The sequence below is a fragment of the Furipterus horrens genome, unplaced genomic scaffold, assembly GCF_987537825.1.
Source record: "Furipterus horrens unplaced genomic scaffold, mFurHor1.1.pri manual_scaffold_9, whole genome shotgun sequence".
Classification (NCBI taxonomy): domain Eukaryota; kingdom Metazoa; phylum Chordata; class Mammalia; order Chiroptera; family Furipteridae; genus Furipterus; species Furipterus horrens.
Genome location: NW_028327179.1, coordinates 54175143 through 54189576, shown reverse-complemented (window position 1 = coordinate 54189576; position 14434 = coordinate 54175143). Strand labels below are relative to the sequence as shown.

At 36.7% G+C, this 14434-nt stretch overlaps 1 protein-coding gene across 1 annotated transcript in view; it reads right to left on the bottom strand.

Moving 5' to 3' along the window:
• The window catches only part of PRKAR2B (protein kinase cAMP-dependent type II regulatory subunit beta), a 118293-nt gene that overhangs the window by 27690 nt on the left and 76169 nt on the right, over positions 1–14434 (bottom strand). The window contains exon 4 of the mRNA XM_090287338.1: positions 11319–11402. Within this exon, the coding sequence (XP_090143464.1) occupies positions 11319–11402 (84 nt within the window). The remainder of the gene's footprint in view (positions 1–11318; positions 11403–14434) is intronic.

Sequence of the window (14434 nt, the reverse complement as noted above, 5' to 3'; positions counted from 1 at the left end):
TGGGCATGGACTTGGGGAGGGGATTGTCAGGGAAGGGGGGTGCTGGGTGGAGGGGAGCAAAGGGGAAAAAATTGGAACTATTAAAACAATATAATCAATAAAATATACTTAAAAAAAAAACTTCCCTATTAGTAGTCGTCACTAAAATTTATATGGAGATTACCTAAATCCTTAATTTAAATTGTGACTCCAGTCCTTTTAGGTTTAGTATATACACACACACAAAACAAAAACAAAAACAAAAAACACCACAGAAAAGTAACAAAAGTAAAATAAAAAATGACTGTGGTGAATGAATATACTCATCATTTTTTTGTCACTAAGGTTATTTTCAGGAAGCAAACATTTACCTCCTGACAGAAGGTTTATTAAAACTGAAGCCAGAAACATCATATGTCGTATCCAAAAGCTACTTAAAATATATAAAAATTTTATTCTGCTGAAGTGTAGTTGACAAAGCTCACCGATAAACTTCAGCCACTGAGAACACACTAGGAGCTAAAAATAATTCTTCCTCAGAATATATATAAACAATTCAAAGGGCTTCAAATACACAAAACAAGTGGATATAGAAAAGTAGTATGATGCACAGCAATAGGAAAGTCAGAAGATTTAAGAGGGTTATTTGCCACTTATTAGCTCTGAATATTTTATCAAGTTACTCTCTATGGGTATTAAAAGGGTAAAACACTAACTTGCCCATGCCAAAATAAATTATTATTATAAGTTAAGGAGCTAAAGGTAGATTAGAGAGGAGGAAAAGATACAAGTGGAAAACCCTGGTTCAAAAACAAGCTGCTATGCCCCTGGTGGTGTGGCTTAGTTGGCTGGGGGTCCCACAAACCTAAAGAAAGGTAGCTTGGTTCGATTTCCAGTCAGGCACATGCTGGGATTTTGGGTTCGGTCCCCGGTCAGGGGTCGGGGTGTATATGTAAAGCAAAAAACTGATGTCTCTCGCATTGCTGTTTCCCTCTCTTTCTCCCTTCTTCCCCTCACTCTAAAATCAAAAATTAAATAAAAATTTTTTAAAAAGATGCTCTGGATCAAAAGCATGAAGAGACTACACATGATTCTTCTTTTCGAACGTTTCATAGGAAATATGAAGGTATGAATACACACAATAATGAGTATGGGAAGAGGAAATTGATGGAGGTGAGATTTCTAGAGCACAGGTGAGTTCAGTGGGAGGTGTCCAACACAATCAAAGACCAAAAACCCTACCCTAACATGACCTGTAAATGTGATCTGTAAAGCTTACAACAAAAAGAGGGAAGAAACTCTTAAAAACACAAAAAGATGTTCAACTTCTTTCAAACTAAAGAGAAATGCAAATTAAAATTGAAGTGAGATACCATTTTCCCCTGTCAGATTCAGAAAGATAAAAATGTTCAGAATAAGTGTTGGAGATAGTGTGGGAAAGAGGTCTCTTTGCAGACTTCTAATGCGAAGGTAAAATGAAACAAATTAGAGGGTACTCTGTCAATATTTGATAAAATTTCAAATACACATACCTTTCACCTCACTATTATTTTTCTAAGAAGTTATTTTATAGATATTTGCAAAATGATTTGTGCCCAGGCATTTTTCATTGCAGCATCATATAGCAAAAAAATGGAAACAAACTAATATTTATGTACAGGCACTGGATAAATAAGTTTGGTATATCTATACACTGGAAGGCTATGAAGCTATAAGAAAGAATGTGAGATTTTAAGACATGTATCTTTCCTTGGAGTAACTGAGACCACTCAAAGGTAATCAGGAAACCTGAAAACCTGCCACAGGGAAACAGTTCAAGGAACTGGGGGCATTTAGGTGAGAGAAAAAAAGACCTACATGTGAATACCTCTGCCATCTTCTATCACACTGATGATGTCGGTGATTCCAGAGGACACAACTAGGACTACTACGTGGAAGTTTCATGGACACTTTGGCACAATGTAAAGACTTGCTCAAGAATGAGAGCTCTCAAGTGGCACAGGATCCCTTGCAGAGAGATAAGCTCCTTGTCGCTCAAGAAAGTGTTCAAGGCTGGCTTTCCATCTTCCACATGCTGTGAAAGGGTTCAGTTTTTCAAATTGTTTTGTGGAACCCAGGACTAATTAATTCTGTAAATAGCTGATTTAATTGCAGCCTTAAAGTGTATTTTAGCCATCAAATACTATAATGGAAATCAAAATGCTCAGCTGGATTAAATATACAAAATTTTTATGAGGGGAAATTTCACACAACATAAAATGAAAGCTATTTTAAAGTGGACAATTCAGTGGCCATAAAGTTGTATAACCATCACATCTATCTAGTTCCAAAAGTTTTCACTGCCCTAAAAGGAAACCCTGTACCCATTAAGCAGTCATTTGCCATTCTCCCCTACTGTAGCATTACTTCATTCCTTTTTAGAGATAAATAGTATTCACTCCAAAATTTGCTTACCCGTTCATCCACTAATGAATACTTTGGTTCATAGTGAATAATGAGGCTATGAACATTCATATACAAGTATTTGTTTGAATATTTGTGTTTCAATTCTTTTGGGTATATACCTAAGAGTAGAATTTGCTGAGTTATATTAACTTTTGAGAAGCCACCAAGCTGTTTTCCACGGTGCCTGATCCATCTGACTTTGCCACTAGAAATGTACTAGGGTCCAATATTTCCATGCCCTCACCAACACTTCTTTTCCTTTTTTATTTTTTTTATTATACCCAACCTATTGCAGGTAAAGTGGTTTTTGTTCTGTTTTCTTTTTTTTAATCCTCACCCCAGGGATATGTTTATCGATTAGAGAGAGAGAGAGAGACAAAGACAGAGACATCTATCAGTTGCTTCCGGTATGAGCCCAGCCAGGGATTGAACCTGCAACCTAGGTATGTGCCCTGACCAGGAATTGAACTCGCAGCCTTTTTGGTGTATGGATGATGCTCCAACTAACTGAGCCACCCAGCCAGGGTGCAGGTGAAGTGGCTTGGATTTGTATTTTCCTAATGAGTGACCGTGTTGAAAAAATTTTCATGTGCTTATTGGTTATTTGTATTTCTCCTTTGGAGGAATGTCTGTTTTAGTACTTTGCCCATTTTTAAGTTGGGTTGTTTGTCTTTTTGTTGCTGAATAGTAAGAGTTCTTTATATATTCTGGATAATAGGCCCTTATCATACATATGATTTACAAATATTTTCTCCCATTCTGTAAGCTGTCTTTTTTTTTTGATGATGTCCTTTGATGCATAATTTTTTATATTTTTTATGGATTCAATTACAGTGTTACCTCAGTACTCATTGTTAATTCCTTCCAGAACTTGTGACAAGTGCCAAAAACAACGAATACTGAATGGTAAAGCATTTTCTTTTGTGGGGTGGAGTTGTGACTCATACAAGTTTTAGCAAGTTGATGAGTCCCAAGCAAACACCGAGTGCTGAAACATTTTTTTCTCATCAAAATGCAACAAGTACAGGGTTCGATGAGTTCTGAAAAGCCAACAAGTACTGAGGTATGACTGTAATCTTTTTTCTTTTCTTACTCCTGTTTTTGGCATCTAAGAATCCACTGCTAAATCCAAGGTCAAGAAGAATACCTCTGTGTTCACTTCTAAGAGTTTTAATTTTAGAGTTTACAGTTAGGTGTTTGATCCACTTTGAGTTAATTTTTATATGTGGTATGAAGGAGGAGTCCAACTTTGTTCTTTTCTGTGTGGATATCTGGTTGTCCCCGCACCATTTGTTGAAGCAACTATTCTTTTCTCATTGAATGGTCTTGGCATTCTTGTTGAAATCAAATAGCCATAGATGTATAGGTTTATTTCTAGACTCCCTTGTATCCCATTGCTCTATATGTCTATCTCTATGCCAGGAACACATTGTTTTGATTACTGTAGCTTTCTAGTAAAAGTTTTGAAATTGACAAGTGTGAGTCTTCCAACTTGTTCTTCATTTTCAATATTATTTTACTATTAAGGCCCCCAAGTTATATATACAATTGTAAATCTTACATTAGACAACAACAAAATGTTAATGTTTTCATGATTTAGCTTTATAATACATTGCCAATTTTAACTTCTACAAATAAATTAAGAGTAATAAAAATAATTTTAAAAAAGATTATGGAATCTCTATGAGTACATAGTGTTAGGTAAAAAAAGAATGAGGCAGAACACTGTTGAATTTGCTGCCAAAATTTTTAAAAGGTTATACTTGTATATACATAGCATAATCCTGGAAAAATACACATGGTAATGCTAAAAGAACTTAGCTCCTAAGAAACAGAATTGGTGGGAGACAAGGATGAAAGGTAGATTTCCTTTCACTGACTACTCTTTTGTTGTTTTAGAATTTATACTCTTTTGTTTTTTTTGAATTTTTGTAAATTGTATATGTATACTGAAATACCATTTTTAACTAACTGAAAAACCAAACTCTCCATTTATACAGAGAACTAATATTGCATCTTCATGTGAGTTAAGAAAACTTTTGGGATAACAATGGTTTCTAGAAAGCGGTTTTCATCCCTTCCCTGGGTCTCTGTGTGAGCTCTGGAACCTATTTGTGCAATGGCAGCCAGGGCCAAAGATGATGCCAATGTGGCGGTAAAACAGTGCTTTCTTGATGTGGTGCTAATTGACCCCACAGGGGCCATTTTACCCAAATGAATTCATGAACCAGGCAAAACATATGGTCACCTATCAAAATTATGAAGTATGATTAAATGGTTTACTAATATTTTGTTTTGCATACTGTTTATACTTCAACTCTTTTAGGGCAAATGGAGGGAGAATATCAGCTTTATTAATTAACTCTGGCTGCAAATACCAAATGGAGAAAAAGATGAAAAACAGATGAAAAATATAGTAAATATTTTTGCTATTTTTGAATTAGATTCATTTGAAAATATTATAAAGCTTATGAATTCATACATGAATATATTAAAAAGTAATTCCTGATAAAATAGAGAACAATTATTTCTTCCAGAACTTCTTATGTGACAGGTGTCTGTTCTAGTCAATCAAAAGGTAATTTCCCCATAATTATTCATGGAGTGAAAAGAACTTAGGAAATATTCAATATGAAGGGGCTTATCACAATGACTGACAACTATTGTAGAAAATCCATATCTCTTCTATAGAACGCAATTACGAGACTGAGTGCAGTAAAAGGGCTCCGACTCACTTAAAAAAATAACAGTTTACTGTCCATTAACGAAAGAGCCTAGCATATAGCTTAAGAAAATTATTTGTATGCCTCATATTAGAAATACTTAAGAAGAAAAATGGCCTACTGAGTTGAGCATTAAAATATTCATGAAAAGATTATCTTCAAAGAAATTAATAATTATAAATGCTGCACTCAATGTATGAATATACAGCATTCCAAGGGAAAATGTTGTGAGGCCTAGGAGGTGCAAGATTTTAAGATAAACAATGGCTTCAGGAAATTCAAATGAGATAGCAGACACAAAGCCAAGACTGTTCTTGTTAGTAAATACTGCTTCCTCTTCCTCTGTCTTCTCATTTCAGATAAAGGTACCACCTTCACCATCCTTTCACCTACACACTGGAAGGCATCCTAGACTCTGTCAGGTTCCAATTCATTCAACCACCAAGTACCAACTTCTGCTGATCCTGAATATTATGTGAAGCATCCCTTTTCCCACTTCCCGAGCTGGGCCCATTTCTTTTCCCTTGATCATGGATGGCACTGGTCCTCACTGAGCTCTTCTCTGTGCTTGCCCTGTAACTCTCCTGTCTTTAAGCTGATCTTCTACACTGCCACCAGTGACCTTAGACACATCTGATTGTTACATTCTCTGCTTAAACCATTTCAGTTGTGCCTGCCCACTGCGTATAGTATGTGACCTGTGCTACAGTGAGGCATTGAAGAATGGTCACAGAATGCACATCTTAGATCCCACCACTGGATGTCATCCACTTTCTGTGGTGGCCTCTCCAGCCTCTTAAATCCTCAAGTGAGGCTAAGATACCCTCATCTTCTCTTAGTGCCCTGACCATATCACAGCATTTATCGTATTTTACCCAGTTGCTTTATATGTATATTTGAACCCCTCATCAAATTTAAGTTCCAAGAGGACAATAACCATGTCTAAGTACTTTTGTGGCCTCCAAGACTTTGGACAGGACTTGGAACATAGTCTGTAGTCAAGGAATTGCGCTGAAAAGAACTGCTGCAATATAAGATTATAGGAGCTGAACATGTAATTCAACTTAAATGCATTTGGGTTATTGTAAAAATGTATATCATAAAAAACTAGAGAGCTACTTGAAATATAAGTTTAATCTAAAATCTTCAATCTGCTAAGTTTGAAGATGAATTTATTACAGGTGGTACTTTGCTGAGAAAAATTAACTTTTCCTTATTCATATTCTGCATTTTTCCTGGAAGGGAAAGTGAGATAGTGAGGAAATAAGTCAAGATGGCTTGAGCTCAAACTCAATAAAAGATCTCTAGGAAAGCCCTGGCTGCTGTGGCTCAGTGGATTGAGCGTTGGCCTGCGAGCCAAGTGTCGCTGGTTCGATTCCCCGTCAGAGCACGTTACTAGGTTGCATGTCAGTTTCCCAGTTGGGGGCGCGAGTGAGAGGCAACCACATAGTGATATTTCTCTCCCTCGCTTTGTCCTTCCCCCCTCTCTAAAAAATAAAATGAACTAACAAATAAATTTTTTTAAAAAAGATCTCTTGGAAACAACTTTGTAATTATGATCCCCCACCAGTGACACTAAACTATGTGATCTCTCATGATCTCCCACCACTATAAGTCCAAATTATTAGTGTATAAGATAGAACTTTGTGTGTGTGTGTGTGTGTGTGTAAAAGATAATAATTTTGATAGTGGAATTAAACTTATTTATAATTTAACTCTTTCTCTAGATACAGAAGATAGCTATAAAGTTAACATTAATTTTAACATTTTGCTGTTGTCTAATGTAAGATTTACAATCATAACATTTGCTCCTTCCATATAAAAGATTCAATAATGATAATTCATGAATTAGTAGTTTCATGAACTGGCTTCAAAAAAGAAGCAGAAGAAGTCTAAAAAAATCCCTGTTTGCAAAGATGCTCCTTGCCAGAATACACTAGCAAAAGTTTTCAAAAACTACTTTAAATGCAACCAAAATATTCACAATGCTTAAAAAAAGTTAAAGTTGAAATGGCAAGAAAAATAAACTTAGAGTATGAACTAGTAGAGGCAGAATCTCAGGAAAGTATAACTGGCAGCTATTTCACCCATGCCTATTTGTCATTTAGTGTATAAACACCAGGCTATCAGTGTTCAGTCACTGCTGAAGCATTAAAATACTGGTTCAGTTGCATAGGGAAATATGCAATCAAAATAACATACGGTAGTACCAAAATACTGAGCTATAGCATTTACATATCTAGCTCTACTCCTTGCTCCTGAAGGTGTATTGTTATGGGCAGGAGCATCAACATTATCGGCGAGCTTGTGATAAAAGCAGACTCTCAGGCTCCACTGAAGACCTATGGAATAAGAATCACTATTCTTGGTGATCTCGGAAATTCTCCAATGTAAAGTTCTAGTTGAAAAATAGAGATTCTCCTTGGCTGAAGCCTACACCTAAGGACAAAACTAAGGGTTAATTTTATAGCTGTCTTCTGTATGTACCTAGAGAAAGAGTTAAATTCTAAATTAGTTTAATTCTACTACCAAAATTATCATGTTATACACACACACATATAAAGTTCAATCTTACACACTAATAATTTGGACTCATACTGGTGGGAGATCACGAGAGATCACATAGTTTAGTGTCACTGGTGGGGGAACATGAGAGTTCACAAAGTTTAGTGTCCTTTTTTTCACAGAATCATTACTATTCTAGATAAATGAGATATGGGATTATTTAGAAGCTTATCAATATTTCACAAATTCCCTTCAGTCTCTTACTCCACTGTTTAATACTACAAGGAAAATTTCCCATCTGTAAATTAAATTCTTACATTTTCTATCTTAATTCCATTTCTAGTCTTCTGTTATTAGAAGGAATAACCAGCAACTCCATTAGCCCCTAAATTTGTCCACTTAAAATAATTCTGGAACCTGGCTGCTGTGGCTCAGTGGATTGAGTGTTGGCCTGCGAACCAAGTGTCCCTGGTTCGATTCCCAGTCAGGGCACATGACTAGGTTGCACACTAGGTACCCAGTTGGGGGCGCATGAGAGGCAACCGCACATTGATGTTCTCTCACTCTCTTTCTCCTTTCCCCTCTCTCTAAAAATAGATAAATAAAAAATAAAGTAACCTTGTAAAAAATAAAATAGTAATAATTCTGGAGAACCTGGATCAAAATGGACAAAACTTCTAATGTGTGGTCCTAAAATAAGATATTCAAAGTCACAAAATGTAAGCCATGTTCCTGGAGAATAGGATAGCAATATAAATGGCATTAGAAATACAGGAGCTTTTAAAAATATTTCAGTTTGTGAGTATAGGGCTTCCAGCCAACATGGAGGGGTAGGTGGACATGCTTCACTTCCGCATACAACTATAAGAAGGATTACAGCTACCTCAAAACAAAACAAACAAAAAACAACCAGAACTGCCAGAAAAACCAAACTGTATGAAAGTCCAACAACCAAAAATTTAAAGAACATATATGCATCCAGATGAGCAGAATGGGCAGAGCTGGAAAGCCAAGGCAGAGAGGACGCAGTGTAGTGGAGGTGAGATGGTGACAAGGCAGGGGCTCTGGCCGGCAGAACAAGCAGTCCCACATTCACATGTGGAGGATCAAAGCCAGGAGGGACACCTGGGAGCCATCCCAGCCTCAGGCTACACCACACACAGCTCACAATTCCAGCGCCAGGAAAATAAAGCCTCATAGTTTCTAGCTGTGAAGACCAATGGGGGTTAGGGCAGCAGAAGAAACTGCCCATCTTTCAGGAGAGTCTGTTTAGAGGACCCCCACGCACCTAGAACATGCACAAATCCACCCACTCTGGGAACCATCACTGGGGTAATATGCCAGTCACATATGGGAAGTGGGTAAAGTGACTGGTAAAGGGACGAGTGTCAAGCAAGGTACATTGTTCCCTCTGACCCCTCCCACATACACAGCACCTCAAAGCAGTGAAATAGGTCACCCCATGCCGATGAATACCTAAGGCTCTGCCCCTTACAATGTAACAGTTGCAGCAGCTCTACCTAATACACAGAAGCAAACACAGGGAGGCTGTCAAATTGAGAAGACAATGAAGTATGGCCCAAATGAAAGGACAGATCAAAACTCCAGAAAAAGAACCAAGTGAAAATGAGATAGCCAACCTACCAGACACAGAGTTGAAATCACTAGTGATAAAGATGCTCAGAGAAATGATTGAGTATGACAAATGCATAAGGGAAGAAATGAAGGCCACATTAAGTGAAATAAAGAATAATCCACAGGAAACTAATAGTGAAGGGAAGGAAGTTGGGGTTCAAATCAATGAATTGGAACATAAGGAAGAAATAAACAGTCAACCAGTACAGAATAAAGAAACAAGAATTCAAAAAAAGAAAACAAGGGAAGAATAAGAAGACTCTGCGACATTTCCAATAGTACCAACATCTAAATCACAGAAATGCCAGAAGGAGAAGAAAAGCAAGAAATTGAAAACTTATGTGAAAAAATAATGAAGGAAAACTTTCCTAATTTGGCCAAGGAAATAGACATACAATTCCAGGAAGCACAGAGTCCCAAACAAGTTGGACCCAAAGAAGACCATACCAAGACATTTTATAATTAAAATGCCAAAGGTTAAAGAAAAAGAGAGACTCTTACAAACAGCAAAAGAAAAGAAGAGTTACTTAAAAAGGAGTTCCCATAAGACTGTCAGCTGATTTCTAAAATGAAACCTTGCAGGCAAGAAGAGAATGGCAAGAAGTATTCGAAGTAATGAAAAGCAAAGACCTACAACCAAGATTACTCTATCCAGCAAAACTATCTTTTAGAATGGAAGGGCAGATAAAAGTGCTTCCCAGACAAGGTAAAGCTAAGGGAGTTCATCATCACCAAGCCCTTATTATATGAAATGCTAAAGGGACTTATTTAAGAAAAAGAAGATAAAAAATATGAACATTAAAATGGCAATAAATATGTAACTATCAACAATTGAATCTAAAAAACAAAAACAAACTAAGCAAACAACTAGAACAGGAACAGAATCATAGATATGGAGATCATATGGAGGGTTATCAGTGGGAAGGGGAAGAATGGGGGGAAAGGTACAGGGATTAAGAAGCATAACTGGTAGATACAAAATAAGAGAGGGGGATGTTAAAACAGGGGTATGAAGGAAATGGAGAAGCCAAAGAACTTACATGCACAACCCATGGACATGAACTAAGGACAGGGAGGATTGCTGGAGGGAAGGGGGATACTGAGTGGAGAGGGGCAAAAGGGAAAAAAATTGGGACAACTGTAATAGCATAGTCAATAAAATGTACTTTAAAAAAATTTTAGTTTGTGGTAAGACCCATTGTAGAAGACTTGGTATAATGTAGTGCCTTTCTCTTTATAAAAGATGGCCTTTTCAAGAAAACCTCATCTTAAAAAAAGAATCTAGACTTAATGCTTTCTCCTCTAGAGCATCAATCTGACAAAAAAATAATAATAATAATAATTGAGGAAAGTAGCAAAGGTTAACTCAGTTTTCACATCTGAAACATGGCAGCAGGGATTCTTGCCCAAATGACCACATAGCAACAGATAAGCATAATCTGTCATGACAGAAGCTGAACAGGGCAAAATGTGAGCAGCACTGCTCACTCATACTGAGAGAGGGTATTCTAGAAATACACCCCAAAGACTAGAGATTTCAAAATCCTAACAAAGAACAAAAAATTCCACTACCTTTAAAGCCAAGTAAGATGCTACTTTTAAAATATGTTTAAGAGTTACACATTAGATACAGTTACTATTCCCAGCTAAGGAGGGAGGCAATTCACCATGGGCCCTGCACATCCCTGCCTGTTCCAGTTGGGTTTACAGAGAATGCAAGGTCCTAACTTCTCTTCAGCTGGGCCATTTCTCAGGGATGTTTGTAGCTAGTAACTTTGAGGGATGAGATAATGTCTTCCCCTAGACAAACTGCAGGCCTGCTTACTCCTTGTTCTAACAGCAGTGGACCTACCAAGCTCAATGCAAATATTCCTCCCCTATACTACAACCCACCGCACATGCAGGCACCCACAATAGGGCCTTTAAATCACCTGGTGATGTTAGCTTGTAAAGAAAATTAAATCTAAAACCCTGGATAGTTGTTTACACTGATAGTGCAAAAACCATTTCTATTATTGAAATTTATCTTACCGGATCCAGGTTCTTAAAGAGCAGGATGTCTTTGCAAGCCTCTTGCAATCGATTCCGTTGATCATCAGTTTTTGGATGTATAATCTAAAGCAAACACCAAATAAATCAATAAACAATCAGTCTACTCTTCTTAATTTTAAGGGATCAAATTTCCTAGTAGGATGTTAGAAGGAAGAATTGTTAGTGCTGAGGTTTGCTTTAGGCGACTAGATACCTACGAGCCCACTAAGTAGGAGAATATAATACAATTTGTCTGAGGGAGGGGGTACACTTGATTAATACAGCACTTGAATGCTTTTCTTTTTTAGTTTTTCAATTATACTTGACATTCAATATTACATTACATAAGTTTCAGGTATACAACATAGTGGTTAGACATTTACACAATTTATGAAGTGATTCCCCCCGTAAGACTAGTACCCACCTGGCGCCATACATAATTATTACAATATTATTGATTATATTCTCTGTGCTGTACTTTTAGATCTCTCTGACTATTTTGTAACTACCAATTTGTACTTAATCCTTTCATCATTTTCATCCAGCCCTGCAACCCATCACTCATCTGGCAACTATCAGTTTGTGCTCTGTATCTATGAGTCTTTGCCTGTTTTTTTCATTCATTTATTTTGTTCTTTAGATTCCACATATAAGTTAAGTCAGATGGTATTTGCCTTTCTCTATCTGACTTATTTCACTTATCATAATACCCTCTATGTCCATCCATGTTGTTGCAAATGATAAGATTTCATTCTTTTTTATGGCCAAGTAATATCCATTGTATATATAGGGTGAGGGTAAAGTAGGTTTACAGTTGTTCATATGAAAAATAATACAATATTTAATAAATAATAATACAAGAATAAACTCTGTGTTTCATGTACTTACTGAATTTGGTTTTTCCCCACCCTGTAGGTACCACATATTCTTTATCCAGTCATCTACTGATGAACACTTAGGTAGCTTACATCTCCTGGCTATTGTAAATAGTGCTACAATGAACACAGGGGTGCATATATCTTTTCAAATTAGTTTTTCGGATAGCACTTGAACGTTTTTGAAAGGAGTGTTTTCCTCCAGGTTAGCAAGTTACATTTTGTAAGGGTTTGTGATTATCTAATTACTAAAGACACCCAAGCTCCCAGCTAGTGGGAACATAGAACAGGACAACAGGTGACAACAGATATACTAAAAATTTAGAGATTGCCTTTATTCTGTTTAATACTCTCTTAATATTCTTACTCGGGATGTAGCTCTTTCCCTTGAAATTTGGTAAAGTCTCTAGAAGCAAGTAAATTCTTACATGTACAGTGCATTAGATGCATTTTTATGCACAATGTATGTAAATACCTTCACAGGGAGCAACCTTCCAAAGGGAGGTATCAGTTGTGCCATGCCACACCAAGAATGTGGATTTGAGAGCAAATGAATCCAACAGTCCTGGTGTGCTCACTTTAGAAACAGCTCAAAGAAAACCAGTGTCCTATATTCTTACTAACTTTGATTCCAGGAAGATGTGAAGAACCAACAGGATGCTCTGTGTTAAGTATGGCCTGCCTGCCAACTCTCCAGAGTCCCTTTAAATTAGAGAAGGCAAAACTGACTTGGACTAAATGGTCTATTTTTTCATGAACTCTGGTAGTTTGTAACTTTTATAAAATAAGTTAAGCAAAAGACAATCCTAAAAGCAGCAGGCAACAAATTGATCTCCTAGAGACCTATAAACCACCTTTTCCTATTCTGATGTTCACCTTAAGAGTGACCCTGGAGATAATAGACTGGTGCCTCCCCTCTTCAGCCAGCCAGCCCCACCACCAGAGCAACCAGAATCAAGCAGTGGTGAGTTCTGTGCCCATGAATATATCAGAACTTAAAATGGGAAATGAAAATGAGCCCTTCAAACCCATCTCAGATGGCTGAAAATTAATGAAAATCATAGGCCCAATAAGAATCGAGGAAATTTACAGTATATGTATACTACTTATGTGTGTACTATTTATATACTACTCAAAAGACTATCATTCTCCTATAAGGGTAAGATATATGTAAAGTTTTGCTCACTAATATATTCATCTCAAAACTAGATTCTAAGGCGACACATGAACACAGAAAAAACAGATTTGGTGACTACTAATTCATTGTATACAAGAGACTTAAAATTTGGGTATTAACTAAATCATGTCAACCAAAATTCACTACTCCTTACTTTAAGCAAGGATGACTAACTAATAACACAAAACAAAGTTATTTCTCACTTCATGATATTCATTCAAGCTAAAGCATTCTTAAATGTTTGCCTGCTGAGAGGCTCTATCCTCAGAGAGAAAAAGTTGGGGATACCAGGTCACCATTATTAAAATAACTTTCTAGGTTCAAAATAGAGCTGGCTCCCACCCAGGGTGCCATGTGGGCAAACCAAAATTTTGATAACGTTTGTGTACCTGTAAATGCTCTACTTCACCAGAACCCTCAAGCTAAGCCAACTCTACTCTCTATACTAATTTCCTTGTTCCTTATTCATTTTCTATTTTTTCCCCCAACCCTGCTGCTGGGACTTTCCATGGTAGGGAGTGAAATGGGAGTTCCTTGAAGATCTTCTGGTCATATAAGACTCCTCATCATGCTACCACTGGATTTTACATATATTTCGGGGAGCTTACTGATGCAGTGACTTTGGCATGCTATATCTGCTTTTCCATATTAAAACCCAATCTTACTGAAGCATTTTTGAAAGCTCAAATAGATTTTTGTTATATTTTTAAAGGCCAAATAGAAAAGGGGGACTTTTTTAAAGTATGTACTCAAAAAAGAAAAAAAGGTAAATTATTACTTCCATCTCCAGGCACAGTAACCTCTTATTTAGTTTACTTTTTTACTAAACAAATAATAAGAGAATGGAGCTGAAGAACACAGCTTAAAAATTTGCTTCAAACCAAAGTGAACAAATTTTTACAAAAACATTAGGACCTCCAAGAAATCAGTTTTTGAACAAACTATTAAGACTCACAGATTTTTAAAAAATATCAACTGCTGTACTAACATTTTAGATGTCATTTTACTCTGATTTTTTGTTTATTTCAGAGTAAGCTTCTGTTGTTATAAATTAGTAGGAGCAG